The 20,765-nt window shown below is 36.6% G+C and overlaps 1 protein-coding gene across 1 annotated transcript; it reads right to left on the bottom strand.

The window, feature by feature from the left end:
- Positions 1 to 11,678: 11,678 nt before the first annotated feature.
- LOC145130586 (receptor-like protein EIX2) lies at positions 11,679 to 13,828 on the bottom strand. Its single transcript, XM_079065361.1, has 2 exons — positions 13,690 to 13,828; positions 11,679 to 13,312 (listed from the first exon to the last, which is right to left on the bottom strand). The coding sequence occupies exons 1-2, from the start codon at positions 13,826 to 13,828 to the stop codon at positions 11,679 to 11,681; spliced, it is 1,773 nt and encodes a 590-aa protein (XP_078921487.1).
- Between the last annotated feature and the right edge of the window lie 6,937 nt (positions 13,829 to 20,765).

The raw sequence follows: 20,765 nt of genomic DNA, 5'->3' as shown, positions 1-20,765 counted from the left end.
TGACTATTTAGTTGCTTGTTGTTATAAGCTGTTTGTTTTTGAAAACTTTACTTATGGTTTGATGATGTGGTTATGTATGGTGCACAGACACTTGTATGCTTAATTTTGTAATTGTTTTTGGTTCCACTCATGTGGTTAATGAAATGTGCATTTTTGGTCAATTTATGACACGTATTTTGGTAATGTACTTTTGTTACATTTTGTTTCTATTTATGTGCTTATATTTGACTATTGATACACATTTTCACACTTGAATATCATTTATATCATTAACAACATTAGAATTCATTACAAACATGATGAAGTCAACTTACAACAAAATTATACCATTTTTACCCTGCATCACTTGATCAACAAAAACCCCCACATTTGTCTAACACTATCCCTTACATAGACCAAATACTAAAGATAACAATCACAAACATAAACCAGCTTGCACATAAATACATCTTCAACTTGAAACCTTCATCCTTCAATGCATCACTTTGCCTCCAACATGTTGTTTCTGCTCAAAGGTCCATTGCACTATTCCTGTAACATGTTGATACTTCTTACCAGCCCATTACATCTTTCCTCCAACGTATTTATGTTTCTTAGAAGACCAAGTATGATGGTTTTACTCCTAGCACACATAGGCGGGTCAACCTACCCGATAAGCCCACAAACAGAATCCTTAGTAGGGCAAGCATAAAACCTCCTTCCGGGATCCAGTGGTGTCGAAGACGTTTTCACCAAAGCGAGCTTCCCACAAAAACAAACCACCATTGTTCGATTGCAGGTCAAGAAGAAGAAATGGAAGAAAATAGCCGTTGGGGAAGAAGGTTCGTTGGGGAAGAAGCTGGGAATAGAAAATGATATATAAAGGAGGTTTTATTTTTCCGTATGAAAAAATGGTCCCTAGAAGTAAAAAGACAGAAAAGCCCTCACGTGCAAGGCACATGAGGAGGTTAACAGATTCTTTTTAACGAGTGTTAAGTACATGGACCATTCTCACAAACAAACCAGTTCAAAAGGACCACAAAACCAAAAAACTCGTGGTTTGGACTAAAACCCTAAAAAATTGCATACCACAGGGACCATTTTTGCAATTAATTCTTTCTTTTATTAAAATTAACGTTATGAAATGACATTTTGCCGTTACTTTTTTTTCTTTTTTCCTAAGGATAAAGGATGTGGTGATGTGTTTGTCAACGGTAAAAACATGTCATGAATATAGGCGTCATATAAACATTTGCATTTTTTTACCAATCTTTACCTATGATACATTTGTATTTTTTTACCGATCTTTACCTATGATAAAGATGTGGTTATATTTTTGTCTATAAAATTGTTTCCAAACTATAACAATTTATTACTACTCTTGAGTATTTTCTTAATGCGTGAAAGTACAAGTAATAATGCAGACTAAACTTAAATTGAGAAATACTTCAACAGTAAAACTTTTGCATTTGAGCGGTGATAATATACCTATAAAAACCACCGCAAGTAAAATAAATAGTTGAGGGTCGGTGTTTACCGCCAACAATGGTTGCCACATAGACATACCGTCGGTAAACACTTTGCGACACCCCATATCCTAGTAATCTACCTACTTAATAAATCTATTTACATCTACCTACTTAATAAATGAGTACCATATTTGCCACGTGTGATTTTTCCAGCATCTCCCAATTTAAGTGATTTACCCCATTTACCATTTTACTCTAATTGACGCCCTATAGGCCACAACTCTATGCCCTTCAAAGGGATATTGTTATCGTGATGTTGCTATAAACTAGACAGAGTATAATACGCAAAGCCCTGATTAATTGGGATTTATTTAGGAAACAAGTTATATCCAAAAATCTCTATTGATTCATAATCGTCGCGAAAAATAAGAATCCTCCATCTTTTCTTCTGTATTTTTCCTCTTTAAACCCTAATCATCTCGTCGATTCTGCTTCTACAAATCAATAAAGTTTCTTTAATTTACTCTTTATCATTTTTTTTCGAATCTTCTTGAGTGATTTTGGATTTCGAGATGATTGATTTGAATTTGGTAAGTCTCCGTCACCACCACTACACCTCCATTGTTATGGCAACATATGATGATCAAATCAAACAAAAAGGTGAGTGGATTGCTAGACATAATTTATAAATTTGATTAGCCTTGTAATGGGTATTTCGTTTCTATTCATCTCGCGCCACCTACGCTTCCTCTTCTTGCAACATCATGTTCCCCTCTTTTATCTCGAGGATCTAAGCAGGTATGTTTTTTTTATTGATTGAAATGTTTATATTAATTAGTTCTTATCGATCATCTGTGTATATCAGATGTAACTATGCTTGTAGTTGTTTATTATGTTTTGGTTATTTAAATGAGTATGCATCTTTTTTACTGAGGTTTTGTGTTTTTCCGATGATAACTGTTAATTACAGTCTGATTGGTTTCTTTTAACTTTTAGATATATAGCATTTGCAAGTGATTTTGAAACTATTTTAACAAGATTACGTACTTTTTTATAAATTTAGGTGTTCTTTCTTACATATCATTTTTCATTATTCTTGAATCATATTAATGATTAAAACATATATACGTAGGATGTTAATCACAAGTTCAGACAAGATGACAAGCTTGTTGCACGGAAAGCTTTATTATTGCACCCTCGAAGTGATGAAAAGATTGGAGTCGGCCCTTATAGGTCCATTTTAATATAGGAATGGTACAAAATGAGACTTTTAGCTAGGCAAGCCATTAATGGTATTTCATACAAACTATTTGTTTTAAGACTATTAGGAGAATATCACCCAAACTGCACAAAAGAACAAAACATAAAGAAAATTGGATTGTAACACTCGGTTCTCGGTACGTATTTTAAATTTAAATAATTGTATGTTTTATACTGGGACTTGGCGAGTTGGAGGCCCAACTCGTCGAGTAGACTAGACTTTGGACGCGGGTTTTAAGTAACCTACTCGACGAGTCGGGAGCCCGACTCGGCGAGTAGGACTGTCTGGATGAAACCCTAATCTTTAGGGTTTGCACCCTATTTAAAAGCCTTATCTTGTGCCAACCCAGCCTCATCGTCTCTCTCAGTCCAAAAAAAAGCCCTAACTCGAAACCCTAAAGCATTTGGAGTGTTCTTGAGCCATTTTTGTGTGTTTTGTGTGTGTTAGAAGCTTGAGAAGAAGGAGAAGGCTTGGGAGATCAAGAGAAGGCAAGTAGATCCAGAAGTTTTTGCACATTTCGAGTTGGTTTAAGGTAAAAAGCTTCAACCTTGACCATCTATCTCTTAGATCTCTAGTTAGGGTTCATTTCTACCTTTTCTAAGCTTTAGTATAGCCATATTTGGGATTTTGTGGTTCTAAGGGGGTACGACTTCAGATCTGGAACCATTGAGGGTTCCCATGACATAAAGATGCCAACTTTATTGCCATAAGAGCCCCATGTATCTTGTAGACTCCATTTTAGGGCCATTTGAGCCAAATACCCCATGCATGAACATCAAGTTTGTAACTTTACGTGTATTATGGACCCTACAAGGTTAGATCTATGTTTTGGATGTATTGAACTCGACTGAAATCATCGGTATGGACATGGACTTTGGAGGACTCGGCGAGTCGTTCATAGGACTCGACGAGTCGGGGTATGGTTCCCCCACCTTTTCTGTTTTGATCGAACTGGTTGAGTCTAGAAGAGGACTCAACAAAATGGATGTGAATATGGACCTGAAGATCATGGAACTCGGCGAGTTCAAGACAAGTCCCAACTGCATGAAGACGAACTCGACGAGTTCATAAGGAACTCGGTGAGTTCAGGACTAAATCTGTCTTCTTGCATGAAGAAGGACTCGACGAGTTCAAGGACGAACTCGGTGAGTTAGTTGTGGAATGTCCCAATTTGTATGAAGGAGAACTCGACGAGTACGTGCAAAACTCGGCGAGTAGAGTCGAGGTTTTAGCGTTTTGATGATTTTGGGACTCGACGAGTTGTTGGGTTAACTCGGCGAGTTGAGTCAACCAGTTGTTGACCTTGACCCAGAGTTGACTTTGACCAAGGTATTGACCTTGACTTTGGCTTTGACCTGAGTAACCCTTGTAAGGGTTAAGAGTATGTAATGGTAAATTAAGGAAGGTTGTTATGTGTAGGAGTTGAGAGGAGTTGATCCCGACATCGAGGACAGTTCAGTTACTGCACAACATTGAGGTGAGTTACCTTCCAGTAGCGGTGGGTCTACGACCACAATGTCGGCCCACTAGTAGGAGTTGTATGTTAGATGATTGTCTTTGTGATAATTATCTAGGTTGCTACTACCTGATATGTTTTATGTGCTAGCATGATATGATGACATGTGATAGTAGCAGTAAGGGAGTAGTCCCCATGGTCGTAAGGACCTGAGGGTAGGTCGGGCACCCCAAGCATTGCTTGGTAGGGTAGGTCAAGCACCCCAGAACTGCTTGACATGGGTAGGTCGGGCACCCCAGAAATGCCTGGCAGGGTAGGTCGGGCACCCCAGAATTGCCCGACAGTATGTATGTTGTATGGTATGTGGTATGAGGGGGGAATTCACTAAGCTTCATGCTTACAGTTTTCAGTTTTGTTTCAGGTACATCTTCATCGAAGGGGAAGGAGCCAGCACGGTAGCAGCGCATCGCACACGTATGATTTCCGCATTTTGAGATCAATGGGATTGTACTATGACATTATTACTATTTTGATGATATGGTTTGACACATGTGACTATGGTTTTATGAATGGAAGTAACTCAATGATGTTCTCTGATAAATTGTTTTTATAAATCGTTATGTTAAAAATAAAATTTTTGGTCTTGAAAATTGGGATGTTACATGGCTGAGGCCTGTTTTAAACACAGTTTCCTTAAAACAAATTCACCTTATATGGGTGTTTGTTTCCCATAATACAATAGCAGTAAGTGACTCTTCTAGGTCACACAAACCCTCACTGACCTGGAAAATACCTTGGTTGCAGCAAGAGGCGGAAGAAGAAGCAGGGTCGTAAGAGAGGAATAGATTGATTTCGTTTTATTCGGTGTCTCTCAATCAGTCACATAGGTGTTGTATTTATACTACACAACTAGTTTATAACCCGTGGGAACCACGGTTACAAAATAAATTAATTTTTCATAGTAAAAATTCAAAAATTATTTATCAATTATTTTAAATAAATCATTAATTATAAGATATACCAAAATTTTAAAGTTATTATAACTTCAAATTTAACATATAATTAGAAAAAGTAAATTTGAATTTTGAAGTGTTGCCTAATACATCTCTTTGACATGTGGCATAATATTAATGAAAAGTTGTATTAGATGTCAAATGGAGATTAAAACTATTCTTTTATTAGAATAGGAAGATGTAACTGATGTGATTAATATGAAATCGTAATTGTCACAATTAAATAAGACAATTAATCAAGAAATCAAAACCAAATTCTATGATTAATGGCTCTTAATTCAGGTTTGTAAATGTTAAACAAAAAGAAAATAAATGAAAAAGGTCGTTGAACTTTTCTAGTCGACCGGTGGTGCATTCGTACCCCGCAGGATTTGCGCTTATACATAAATTCAGTGAACCCAAGCCAAACCGGCTCGAATGTGCACCCTATGCGTGCGCGTGCAAGAGAGAGCCTTGATTCCTTAAGTCTTACAAAGTTAGCTTGACTTTGTAGTTATAAACAAATTTTCTTTTCGAACTCCCACCAATGTGGGATGAAGTTACCCACTAAACACTTGTTTATACTCTTCCAAACACCTCACTTTAACATGTAATTTATCATTCATCTTTAATGTGTTTTCAACATATTATATATCAAAACGAATGTGTCATGGAGGAGAACACAAATTTGTCCATTTTGATTATATCTAGAATTCGAAATTCATGCTTAAAAATAGGAAAAACCCACTTTTGGAAATTGGTAACACCAATTTTCCAAGAGAAAATTGTGACTATTTAGGTTATTTTCCATTTTGTGGGTATTTTATGGTAATATCTTTTAAAAATTGGCTATTCTAGTCATTTTCTCTTTAAATATTAGATCATTTTTAGAAAACTAAACAATGCCTTGAAAATATTTTAAAATTTCATATTTCTTTTATCGCAAGTAGAATATAAGCATTTTTCTATAAAACCCAACACTTCTTTATTTTTATAAATATTTTCAATAATGGAAACGTTTTGAAAAATAATATCTAATCCTTGTAACTTATAAAGTTTAATATATGTATTTATGCATAAAACATTTTCTTGTCACTGATAATTTATATTATTCTTTCATATCCATATATCATATTACTAGAATACTTTAACATGTTTTCATATACTATGTTTGTCGTATACAAGATGCAATTTAAAAAAAATAAATAAAGCTTTGTTACAAGTTTCCAAAACATATACCTTAGTAGAATTGGCACCAACGCAATGCACGAGGTGTGCGACCATACATGACATTCAACCCCATGGGGCCTATAAAAGCCAAATTAGGGACGTAATTAAATAGAAGACGTTTTGAATGGACAATCAAAAGCCATTACATATCATATTGTCGACGCATTTGACTCAAACTTGAAGGTCCGCGGTTGAATTCCTCTTCATCGTTTACAAGTTGGCTTTTATAATTCTTATCCCATGCCATTTTTTGATTTTTCCATACTTATTAATATAAGAGATTACATGTATTGATTTTTTAATGTCTTGTTTAAAAGGGCATTGGTTCCTTAAAAAAGAAAATCTTGAAAATTAACTGCTCATATTACTTAGTTTTAGATTGTACTTTTTAACCCTTTTAATGGTATTCATGATTTAATTTGACATTATTGAAAATTATTTAATTGTGAATTTGTCTTTATTAGTTTTGAATTGTAGGTCCTAACATTGTTAAATTGCCTATGTCCCCCAAAATATAAGGAGCGGCCTTGATCGGCACTTTAAATTTCTCAAGGAATAATTTGAATATTTCATTTTTAAGGACGCTACATATGAAAACACCGTAAAACACAAACAAGTATGGATTATTTTCATTGTCGTGATATTAGGGTATTATTGTTAACTAATAATTATACTTGCTAAAAATGAAGAAGATATGAAAACAACTTGAAAGAGATTAACATGTTAAGATTTATGGAGTCTTGAACAAATTGACAAGTTCCTAAGAGTTCAAGGGCCATAAATGAAACTTGGAAATTAAAACAATTGAATATTGAATTGGACGCACTATCAATTGTTTAATAATATTGTTGGACGGTGGCTATCAATTAAACAATTGTTTAATATTTCTTTGACTATGCATACTTTCGGCCGCAATATTATATTCACAATATGTGAATTGAAGAAAAGTTTACGGCACATCTCAATATATATATGTGCAATGTAACTCTTTGTATGTGTGCATCAAATATAACTTGTAGAGTTATAAATTGTAATCTTATTGAGTTAATAAGAAAATCTAGTTGCAGCCCGTGGACGTAGGATTTACACCAAATCCGAACCACGTAAAATCCTTGTGTTCCTTCTTGCTTTATTTTCTCGTTTCGTTTGTGTGTGTGATAGTGTTTCCGCTGCGTGTACCCTGTCTCAATTCCTAACAACTGGTATCAGAGCCTGGTTAGCGAGGTTTTGGAGGATACGATCGTTTTTTTTATCACGCACGAGTGTACCTGATTTGTATCTTGTTTGTCGTAATGGCTGAAGACAAGATTATAATCGAAAGGTTCAATGGTTCTGATTTTAGCTGGTGGAAAATGCAATTAGAAGCATTGCTATGTCAGAACGACTTGGACATGGTACTCGGAGACAAACCGGAGAAAATGGAAAAAGCTGCTGAAGATGCGTGGAACTCAAAGGACAAGAAAGCCAAGGCGGTTATTACATTGTCGTTGACGAAGAGCGTTGCTTTCAACATCATGAATGAAACCACGACACGTGGTATGATGGAGGCTCTGTCAAATATGTATGAGAAACCATCGACGGCTAACAAGGTGTTCTTGATGAAGGAGTTGTTCACTACAAGGATGAATGAGGAAGGCTCAGTTACGGTTCACATTAACAATCTAAATTCAATTCTATCCAGATTATCATCTGTGGGAATTAAATTTGATAACGAGACTCAAGCATCACTGCTACTAGCTTCTCTACCTGATAGCTGGTCCGGAACAGTTACCGCTGTTACGAGTTCCGTGGGGACCAGTGGTATGACTTTTGAAGGGGTTAGAGATTTGGTTCTAGGCGAGGATATCAGACGCAAGAATCAAGGTGGATCTTCCTCTTCTGATTTATTAAATGTCGGAAGAGGTAGAGGGAATAGCAGGAATAGTGGAAGCAGTGGGAGTCGGGGAAGAAGTTCATCTAGAACTAAGAAGAATGTGAAGTGCTGGAACTGCCAGGAGGTGGGACATGTTAAGAGTCAATGTCCAAAGAAAGAATTGAACATTACCGGTGCTGAGAGTGTGTTTGAGGATGATGCATTGATACTCAGTATGGAAAGTTCTGTAGACTCTTGGGTCATGGATTCAGGGGCTTCGTTTCACGCCATGGACAACGGGGAAACGATGGTGAATCTAAAAGAAGGAGATTTTGGAAAGGTACGGTTAGCAAATGACGAGATGCTTCAAGTAACGGGCATGGGAGATATTGATTTGGTTACTTCATTGGGAACTACATGGAGCCTGAAGGATGTCAGGGTGATTCCGGAGCTGAAGAAGAAATTGATTTCTGTTGGTCAGCTGGATAAACAAGGACTGGAAGTAAGGTTTGGAAGTGGTAAATGGAGGGTGGTCAATGGTGATCTGGTGATTGCTCGTGGTATGAAGCGTGGGTCATTGTATATGGTTGAGGTACCTACTGAGGGAAGTATGACCATCCCGATTAAGCAAGACAAAATCTGGTTCGCTAAATCTACGGCTAAGAGAGTTCATTTTGCAAACATGAATTCTGAAGCCAAGGGGATGTTAGCTGAACGAGTCGGAAAGTCTAAACCAGTCAGGAGATTCTGTAACAGTGGGAGCACGGGGCGTGTTCCGGGTACAGTTACAAAGAGCCGTTGGGTTTTGAAGACTAAGACTGAAAATTTCTCTCCTGTTGGATGTTTGCTATGTTTGGAGAGTGTTAGTGGTCCTCGGTGTATCTCTGGATCCGGTGGAGTGTCCAAACCAGTTGAGACAGAGGATGGGTCGGTGGTGGGATTAGCCACGACTGAGTTGGAGCTAGTGGGAGCTTCAACTGGCCCTTCTAGTAATTGATGATGAGGGGCGGCTGCAACTAGAGAAATCAGACTAAGTTTTAGCTTGTTCATTGGAACTGGAAGCCTAAAAGGACTTGATTGTTTTTTAAGATTACTGGAATAATTGAGAGTTGAATGGCGGAGAAAAACTAAAGTTGTTCAAGCCTCCAAGTGGGAGATTGTTAAGATTTATGGAGTCTTGAACAAATTGACAAGTTCCTAAGAGTTCAAGGGCCATAAATGAAACTTGGAAATTAAAACAATTGAATATTGAATTGGACGCACTATCAATTGTTTAATAATATTGTTGGACGGTGGCTATCAATTAAACAATTGTTTAATATTTCTTTGACTATGCATACTTTCGGCCGCAATATTATATTCACAATATGTGAATTGAAGAAAAGTTTACGGCACATCTCAATATATATATGTGCAATGTAACTCTTTGTATGTGTGCATCAAATATAACTTGTAGAGTTATAAATTGTAATCTTATTGAGTTAATAAGAAAATCTAGTTGCAGCCCGTGGACGTAGGATTTACACCGAATCCGAACCACGTAAAATCCTTGTGTTCCTTCTTGCTTTATTTTCTCGTTTCGTTTGTGTGTGTGATAGTGTTTCCGCTGCGTGTACCCTGTCTCAATTCCTAACATAACAAGTGTGAATTATTTGATAACCATCATATTTAGATATTGTGGCAAAACCAATCATTATACTTGCTAAAATTCGAAAAGACAATCATGATTTACAAAGTAATATATCTTAAATAAATAGTTGTTTTGTTATAAAAATATAAGAGTAATGCACATTGTTTTTGGCCTTCACTAAGAATGTCGACATAATAAGCTAAACTTATTCTTACATGTGATTTAAATGATATGGATCAAGAAGAAACATCTATTGACTATTAGCAAATTAAATGTGTAGAAAAATTTGAACTTTACCCGTGTACATACATGATACAACACATTCTCAATTGTTTTTGTTTAAAAATATATATACTTCGAATACAATCTAACACATCAATTATTAAAATATACTTTTAAATATAAATTATTATTCACAAAATAAAAGAGAAAATCATATATAAGAAATATGTAGCTACAAAAGCTGAGAGTTTGTTTAAAAAAATTATGCCGCTGCCAGGACTTGAACCTGAGACTCTTCGTTTAGAAGAGCCGAGTTTGCCACAGTTTTGAAAGGAATTGTGCTACAGCGACTTTTATAATATTCTTAGCCCCATATGTTTATTTATTAGTAAGTTTTAATTAGCCTACGAAAGTAAATACTTACATTTAGGCATGAATAGTGTTTCGTTTCTATTCATCTCGCGCCACCTACACTTCCCCTTGTTGCGACAGCTCTCCTGTTCCCTTCTGACGCCTCTACTTTCTCGTTTATCTGTGTATTGATTATGTATTCTAATTGCAATTGTATTATGTTTTCCTTATTTAAATGAGTCCGCATCTTTTTTGTAAGGAGGTTTCCGATGATAACTGTTAATTACAAGTCTGATTGGTTTTTTTCTTTTTTTCTTTTTTTTTTTTTTTTTTTAACTTTTAGATATATAGCCTCTGCAAGTGATTTTGAAACTGCTTTATGTTGGGTCCAGTATATAGCATATTAACAAGATTACCTACTTTTTTATAAACTTAATGTTGAATATGTGGGGCTTCTCATGATAAGAAAAGAGGTTCTTGCGTATTGAATACCAGTTTCCTTTTTCTTTTGATGTATGACAAATGGTTTTTTTTTTTTAAGAATCTCTTCATATATGGCAAGTGTTTGATTGTTGGTTTCTTTAAATCTTGACTGCTTTGTGTTGTTCCTCATTAATTTGGTAAGTATTGTCTATAGAACTATACACAATGTTGTTTGCAATATTGAGCTTAGCTTTCCTTTGCCAGGTCCTCCTCATCCTCATATTCTTCCACTAACAACGATGACGAAGAAGATGACATTGTCGGTCAATACTGATTAACCCTAATCTAGTCTCATAACTTGCAGACTCATGAGAGCTGAACCAAATAATCAATCAAGACCACTACCATTACAGATTCATGAGAGCACACAATAATCTTATCTAGATATCAAATCCAACCAAAAATTTCCAGCTTTCACCAAAACATCCCCCTTTACATAAAAAAACTACAATATTTACAAACGAAGAAACAAATGAGTCAAAGTCGAGAGCAAGAGAGCAGAATTAACAAGAAAAAAAATCCTACAACTCAAATACACAGTAATCTAAATCTACAACTTGATTATGTATAAATACCAAATACAATAGAAATTTTGTAAATTAGCACCTCTAAACAACATTCATATTACAAAGGCCATACAATTACAAAATCCAAATAGTAATATATTAGAAAAAGCAGAATAGCATATCTAAAAAGCAAAACAATCATTGATAACATATATTCGAGAACTACTTGCATTATATTCCAGAGGATCTATGTGCCTTCTCTTCCTCTCTTCATCTTGGCAATTCTTACCACAACTGTAACATATATATTGTCTATCATTTCCTCAACAAACATGAAAAGCTTATGTCTCCATTGCTTCTTGAACAACAGAAATCCAATAACACCCCAAAACCCTGTTGCAAAACCACTCATTATGTCCACATAAAACAACCATACTCTGGTCTGCTCAGCTGCTTTGTGTTTCTTTTTGCTTGTTGTTGTTGTTGTTGTTGGATCTTTATGATTTGAGCAAGTGTTTGGCAATGGAGGTCCACATAGACCTTTGTTCCTAGCATATATTGATGGATCGGTAAGCGTCTGCAGTTGATTTCCTTTTGGAATTTGACCCGACAAATTGTTGTGTGACAGATTCAAATGGCTCAAAAAGTTCAGAGCTGCCATGCTTGAAGGGATCCTCCCACTCAACTCGTTTTTTGAGAAATCAAGAGAAAAAATTTGTGTCATGTTTCCAATGCTGTCTGGAATACCACCACTCAAATGATTATTAGACAGATTGAGACCCACCAACTTGGAAAGTGCAGTTAGCTCGACCGGTATTTTTCCCACAAGTTTATTGGTTGAAAGGTCCATGTTAAACACTATATCCCAAGTTGTTGTATATTCAAGATCAACACCTTTCATGACCTGAATCACATTCTTATAATCATCGATATCTAAATAATGCTCATATATCGAGTGACTCACAACCATGCCATTTAAGTTTCCTACACAACGAGGGATGGTTCCCGTTAAGTTGTTATATGCAAGATCCAAAATTTGAAGATTTGAAGTTTTGCAAAGAGATCGAGGAATTCTACCAGTGAAGTTGTTTTTGTGTAACCTCAAAACTACCAAAGATGTAAGATTTTTCCCTATCCAATTGGGTATATTTCCACATAATTTATTGTAACCCAAATCTAAGACTTCCAAACCTTGTAGATTCCCCAATTCCCGAGGAACTTCACCAGTAAAGCTATTGTTGTTCAAATTTAACCAAAACAATGGTGAAATAAGAGAAATAGTGCTAGGAATGACACCAGGGAGCTTATTTGAGCTTAATCTCATGGTAATCAAACTCCGTAGATTCCCCACACAGTTGGGAATTTTCCCACTTAACATGTTTCTTGTAAGATCAAGTCCTTGCAAATCTGTTCTTCTGCACAACGACCTTGGAATCGACCCATTGAAAAGGTTATATTCCAGAAGTAATAGAGGTAAAGGCCCATATACATCACCAGTTCCCGCATTAGGAAGGCTTTTCAAAGATCCGTTGAGTTTGTTGTGAGAGAGATCTAAGAAATTAATGATGGGCATCTTCCGCAGCCATGTGGGCAGCGGCCCCGAAAGTGTAGCATTGGACAACTCTAACCATTGAAGTTTCCTCTGATGTCGAAGCCACTGCAGAAATCCATTCCCGATATTGCAAGAACTGAGATAAAGAGATCTCAACTGGAATGGAGGTATCCACCCACGTGAAACATTGAATGTCAGCTTAGTGTTAGAAGACACATCCAAGAGCTTCAACACCGAAAGATTAGCAAAATGGGCTTCGGTAACCGCTCCTTCTAAAGAATTGTTTGAAAGATCAAGAATATGGAGTTTGGTAAGTTGCCCAATTGAAACTGGAATAGTCCCATTTAACAATTAGATCCTAGATCCAAATCTGTTAAAGATGATAATTTTCCAAGGGATTCTGGAATTGAACCATTCAATTGGTTGGAAAAAAGGACAAGTTTCGTAATATTCCCAAGGAATTCTGGAATGGGACCCGTCAACTGGTTTTGAGATAGATATAGTACTTATAAAAATCTTAATCTTCCTAGAGATTCAGGGATTGAACCAGTCACTCTGTTATCCGGTAGATCAAGGTATCTTAAATTCGCCAGTCTTCCAAGTGTTTCTGGAATTCTACCTTTTAAACTCCGACTTAATTACAGAAACTCCAAAGCATATATGGAGCACTCTGATGCATTTTTTGGTGTGTCAATCATTTCCATACCAAACTCATTATTTGTTACACTTAGTTGTTTCAGGTGGCACTGTCTCCAGATTCCAACATCCTCAATCTGTTTTAACTCGTTACCAGAAAGATGAAGCTCTAGAAGTTTAGGCATAATAGGAAGAGATAAATTCAACATGGTATATGAAAGGTCAAGGACTTCTAGGGAGCTCATGTTATTGAAATACAACACCTAAAACATCTTGATGCACACGTGCCTTATGTCCAATTGACTTAGTCTTTTTATGTTTATTTTCCTTAAACTAGTTTATTTAGTTGTTTATCTATGTAATGCACTTAGTGGGTAGTTTTTCCTTGATTTCTGTAGTTACCAGTTAGTGGTCAGTTTCTTTTTCTTTTAATCGGTGTAAGCCTTTAAGGCATCGTATGTTCTTCTTTTAAGTCTATCAAGAGTAGTTTTTGATTCCCTCTCTCTGCCTCGCCTTGTATAATTTGCTGTGTGCAAAGTGTGTGTGAGTTTCTCTCAGAAACCAGGTTAACAAACTGGTATCAGAGCCTGGTTTTATGTCAATGGCAGAGCTTCAAGTTGCTGGTGGTGTAAAGAAGCTAAACAATCACAACTATAACACATGGTCTACTTGCATGTCGTCATACATGCAAGGTCAAGATCTATGGGAAGTTGTGGACGGATCAGAGACGAGACAACCACATGCTGAGGATAACAATGGTGTTCTGAGAAAGTGGAAAATCAAGGCAGGCAAAGCGTTGTTTGTGATGAAGACAACTGTTGAAGAGGAAGTACTTGAACATATCAAGGATGCAGTTACCCCCACGGAAGCTTGGAATACTCTGAAAACCTTGTTCTCTAAGAAAAACGATACCAAACTACAGTTGCTTGAAAGTGAATTGATGTATGTATCGCAAAAGGACTTATCTATCCCTCAATACTTTCATAAAGTGAAGTCTTTGTGTAGAGAAATTACGGAGTTAGATCCTCAAGCGCCGATTGGTGAAGCCAGAGTTAAGAGAATTATTATCCATGGCTTGAAGCCAGAATTTCGAAGCTTCGTCACTGCAATCCAAGGGTGGCCAGTCCAACCTTCACTCATAGAGTTTGAAAATCTCTTAACTGCACAAGAGACACTTGGAAAACAAATGAGTGGTATGACTATAAAAACTGAAGAAGAAGCTCTCTACGCAGACAAAGGTAGGAGTAGATACAAGCAAAATTCAAATCAAGTTCTGAAACGTAATGAAGGTGGAAGCAAGAATACATATCAAGAAAAGAAGAACTAGGAGTACGAGAAGGGTGGACAGTCAGGCAATAAGCACAAAGGTCGTTCATTCAATAAACGTGGGTCCTTTACGTGCTATAACTGCCATAGAAAAGGTCATTTGGCCAGAAATTGCAGATTTGAACCTACAGATCAAGGAAATGCAACTGCTACACAAGATGAAGAGCCTTGGGATGCTGAAGCTTTAGTAGCTCAAGATAAAGATGTTATGGAATACACAGCAACATCTCAAACTTGTCAAAATAAGATTGATGAGTGGATTATAGATTCCGGTTGTTCAAACCACATGACAGGGGAAGAGACAAAGCTTCAAGATCCAATCAAATATGAAGGCAGTAGAGTAGTGGTTATTGTTGACAACTCGAAGCTTCCTATAGCTCACATTGGTGATGTTGTGTTTTCAACAGAAGATAGCAAGAAAGATCTGATCTTACAAGATGTGTACCATGTTCCCGGAATGAAAAAGAACTTACTCTCAGTCTCACAAATAGCTTCTGCAGGTCATTATGTGTTGTTTGGTCCTAATGATGTTAAGATCTACAAACAGTTTGAAACATCATCAACACCCCTGTTGCAAGGACGTCGCTCAGAATCAATTTATGTGATGTCTGCTGAGTCAGCCTATGTGGAGAAGACCAAGAAGAACCAAAATGCTGATCTGTGGCATATGCGGTTGAGCCATGTAAGCTATGAAAAGCTTGACATGATGATGATGAAGAAGTTGGTTAATGGGCTACCACAACTCGAAGTCAAAACAGATCCGGTGTGTGCTGGATGTCAATATGGTAAAGCACATCAGTTACCCTACGAGAAATCAAGTTATCAAGCTAAAGCTCCCCTAGAACTCGTGCACTTAGATGTTTTTGGACCTGTGAAACAACCTTCAGTCAAAGGAATGAGGTATATGGTAACTTTCATTGACGATTTTTCTCGGTATGTGTGGGTATATTTTATGAAGGAAAAGTCAGAAGTCTTCATCAAATTCAAATATTTTAAATTGGAAGCTGAAAGAGAAACAAAGTGTAGCATTGGCTGTTTACGTTCAGATAATGGTGGGGAATATCTTGCAGATGAGTTCACGAGATACTTGAAGGAACACAAGATAAAGCGCCAACTGACTTGTCCTAATACGCCACGGCAAAACGGCGTTTCAGAAAGGAAGAATCGTCACTTGTCTGAAATCTGTGGGAGCATGTTGCATGACAAAAATGTACCAGGACGTTTTTGGGCGAAATGCATGAAAACTGCAGCCTATGTGATAAACAGAATCCCTCAACAAGGACTTCAATTTGCATCCCCATTCGAAAAGTTGTGGAGCATAAAACCAAATGTAAGCCATTTTTGTGTATTTGGTTGCATCTGTTATGTCTTTGTACCTAACCATCTCCGTAGAAAGATGGAGAAGAAAGCTATTCGATGTATCTTTGTAGGATACGATCAAGAAAGGAAAGGTTGGCGTTGTTGTGATCCCAACATAGGGAAGTGTTACACTTCGAGGAATGTTGTATTTGATGAGTCTTCATCTTGGTGGTCAACAAATCGTGAAGCCCTTCCAGATTCCGATCTCCTTAAGGAAGAACTTGAATCCACCAATATCAACTTAAACTTTGAAGATGATATTATTATTGAGGATAATGATGTTCAAGCGCAAAGTCCAAGTCCATGACAAACAGGCAGATTCTATCCGATCAATAATAATGAAGATATCAGGGAAACCTCGAGTTTAAGAAGGTCATCAAGGCCCAAGAAACCCAATCCCAAATACGCGAATGCTGCCACTATTGAAGATAATGTTTTTGAACCGAATTCATATGATGAAGCCTGTAATATCAAAGAATGGGTAAGTGCTATGGAAGACGAATATGGTGCATTGATGAAGAATCAAACATGGGAGCTGGTCCCAAAGCCATCCGGTGTGAAACCGATATCATGTAAATGGGTATATAAGATTAAAAAGAAAGCAGATGGTCAAATAGAGAGATTTAAAGCAAGACTTGTAGCACGTGGTTTCTCTCAAGAGTACGGGCTTGACTACGAAGAGACCTTCAACCCTGTAGCTAAGCTAACCACAGTGCGTGTTCTGTTAGCTTTGGCAGCGAGTAAGGGGTGACCTTTGTGGCAGATGGATGTGAGCAATGCATTTTTATACGGAGACCTTGATCGGGTAATTCATATGGAACAACCTTTGGGTTTTGTAAGCAAGTTGTATCCAAACTATGTGTGCAAACTTAAGAAGGCCCTCTATGGGTTAAAGCAATCGCCAAGAGCTTGGTTTGGCAAGATCGCAGAGTTTCTTGAACATAATGGTTATTTCATAACCAATGCTGATGCTAGCTTATTCGTCAAAACCAGAGGAGACAAAGTGGCTGTTGTACTGGTGTATGTAGACGACTTGATTATCACAGGAGATCTCAAAGAAATGATTGCTCAACTTAAAGAAAATATTTGCACAAGATTCCACATGAAGGACTTGGGGAAATTGAATCATTTCCTAGGCCTTGAGTTGATTTATCATGAAGATACAATTGTTCTACACCAAAGGAAATACTCCACAGACCTGTTGAATAAATTTGGAATGTTGGATAGCAAACCGGCTGTGACTCCCATGGATTCTAATGTCAAGTTCAGTACATCAGTTGGAAAAGAACTTGAAGATGCTTCTATGTACAGAAAAATTGTGGGGAGTCTTATCTATTTGACTTTAATGAGGCCTGATTTAGCATTTGCAGTCGGAGTTCTGAGTTGTTTTATGCAGAAACCTCATCTTGATGCAGTTCAAAGGGTGCTGAGGTATGTAAAAAGGACACTAAACTGGGGTATTTCCTTCAAGAAAGACGAAGATTGCAAGCTGGCAGGTTTCTGTGATGCAGACTATGTTGGAGATGTTGATACACGTAGATCAACCACAGGTTATTTGTTCATGATGGGCTCAAGTGTTGTAGCTTGGTGCAGTAAACGCCAACCCACAGTTTCCTTGTCGACTACGGAGGCTGAATACAGGGCTGCAGCTATGGCAGCCCAAGAAAGTGTGTGGTTGATACAATTGCTTAGAGACCTCAATCAGGAAGTGGATTATAGTGTACCATTGTTTTGTGATAACTTATCTTCAATCCAACTTGCTGAGAATCCCACATTCCATGCTCGAACTAAGCACATTGAGGTACACTACCATTTTATCCGTGAAAAGGTGTTGAAGGGTGAGATTGATCTCAGGTACATCAACACTACGGACCAAGTTGCAGATTCCCTAACAAAGAGCTTAGCTAGCAGGAAATTATTTGAGTTTTGTGAAGCTATGGGAATGGTGAAACTAGGTGTTGAGGGGAAGTATTGAAATACAACACCTAAAACATCTTGATGCACACGTGCCTAATGTCCAGTTGACTTAGTCTTTTTATGTTTATTTTCCTTAAACTAGTTTATTTAGTTGTTTATCTATGTAATGCATTTAGTGGGTAGTTTTTCCTTGATTTCTGTAGTTACCAGTTAGTGGTCAGTTTCTTTTTCTTTTAATCGGTGTAAGCCTTTAAGGCATCGTATGTTCTTCTTTTAAGTCTATCAAGAGTAGTTTTTGATTCCCTCTCTCTGCCTCGCCTTGTATAATTTGATGTGTGCAAAGTGTGTGTGAGTTTCTCTCAGAAACCAGGTTAACACATGTTTGTCAAAAAAGATGGAAATATGCCTCCAAGTGGATTATCGCTAACATTTAGGTGCTTGATGTTAGAAAGTGTATTGAAATTAAGATGAGGGGAAGATAGTGTTGGATTAATGTCTAAGTCCATAACTATAATTGGTAAGACTTGACCCGACCCGGCATGGTCCATTTGGGTTGCATGGCATCATGCATTTGGATAGACTATAATGAGAGAAATAACAGTTAAGGTTGGTTAATATATTATAAGTTCTAATATATATTAATAAGGTTATTTAATTAGTATTGATCAAGAATTAATTTGGAATTAATTAAGTGATCAAAAGGAGACTAATTAAATATATGGGTTGATTGTGTAAATCATTCATTCTTATATATGTGGGCTTGTGATCCAAGATTCCTTATGTTGGACTAAGTCCATGGGGTGACCCATGGATACTCCATGGAGGTTAAAATCCATGGAGCATAAGGAATGGGTAAAGTTATGAGTTACATGGTGTAACCCTAATAGCCACCATATAAAAGAATCCCATGGCTCAAGAAATCGTGCACTAATGTGTGAGTGTGAGGGCTAGACGATTTCAAGGAGTGTTCAAGTTTCTCTCAAGTTATTCCAAGTGTATTTGGTGTTGTGTGAATCATTTGAGGTGTCACACTTGGGGCACTAGGCACTCAAGCTTCATGAAGACATTCTACATCAAAGAGATATGTATTCTATCTTGTTATATTTATTGTTTTGTATGCTAGATTAGGATAATACCTTGGATGTTCATAATTGTATGTATAATAGAGAAAACATAGATCCAAGGTATTTAGGGTTGCATGTACACTTAGGAGTGTTAGAATGCTCATAACCCAACATTGGTATCAGAGCCTAGGCTTGTTTTCTTGTTATACTTGCAAAAGTAGCTGAAAAATCGAGTTGGATGCATATATTCGATTGTTTTGGCTGGAATTGGACTAGGAACATTACCCTAAGATGTTTTTGGACTTATAAACTTGTTTTTGATGTGGTAATGTTCATGCTAATCCAATTTCTAAGATAATTGTCATAATTTCAAGATTTGTATTAGTTTGTATGTTCATGCTAATTTCTTGAAGATTGATGATTTGAATTATCTTGTTCTTATGAGGTTCTTAGATTAATAGAAAATTTGTGTGAAATAGTTGTTTTCAATCCATTTTAATCTAAGAGTTGATTCCAAAGTGTGTTTTTGTAACTTGTCCTCAAGTTATATGAAAAGTCACATTTAAGAATCATAAAACTCATAAAAGTTGGCAAAGGTTACAAAATGAAGAATCTAGTTCTAATTAAATGGTTTTATGACTCCATAACTTGTCCTCAAGTTATGGAGGTTCAAGAGTCTCTTCATTAAATTAAAAAAAAAAGTGTAACCTTAATTAGTTCTATAAGTTACAATAAAAAAAGTTATTTTTTTATTAATTAGTTTAAAGTCTTACATAACTTGTCCTCAAGTTATGGAACTTGAAGAGTTTTTTTTTAATTAAAACTACTTTAAACTCATAAGTTATGGAATTAATTAGTTTTGAATAGTTTCAAAACTTGCCCTCAAGTTTTGGAATTTGAAAAGTTTTCACTTATGAATACTTTAATTCCAAGTTAGCCCTTAGAATTTTAAAAGTTAAAATTCAACCCTTATACTTTATAATATTATAAGTTAATAATATTTATATATATGTTTAAGAGTAAAGTCAGTCTTACCGTTAGTAGGCCTCATTCACGAAGCCGGTCTATAAGGGAGGTATAAGGTTACTGCCTATAAAATGGCAGTTTAATGGGTGTCCACTCTCACCCACCGCTTCCTTGACTGGTGGAGGGTCGTTAGCCGAACGGGTAGGACAAGGACTATAATTCTCCTTTCATTAAAAGTATTAATGATAAATAATAAGTAACTAAACTCTTATTAATACCCAGTCTTAGTTACTTAGGAAAATGTGAATTTGGTGCTAACCCATGAAATTACACTTTGCACTTTGCTTAAGTCGTTAGTAGAGCGTGTGTGGTTAACCGGCACACTAACCTGGACTTAACAAGGTAGGCAAAGGGTAACTTAATATTTATCATAGTATCGGTGGAGCGTGTGTGGTTAACCGGCACACTGATTAAGGAGTAAATATTAAGGGTACCAAGTATATTTGCATGGTTA

The sequence above is a fragment of the Lactuca virosa genome, chromosome 8 (assembly GCF_052849685.1).
Source record: "Lactuca virosa cultivar CGN04683 chromosome 8, Lactuca_virosa_CGN04683_v6, whole genome shotgun sequence".
In the NCBI taxonomy this organism is placed as follows: domain Eukaryota; kingdom Viridiplantae; phylum Streptophyta; class Magnoliopsida; order Asterales; family Asteraceae; genus Lactuca; species Lactuca virosa.
This window is presented reverse-complemented; position numbering and strand designations above follow the sequence as displayed.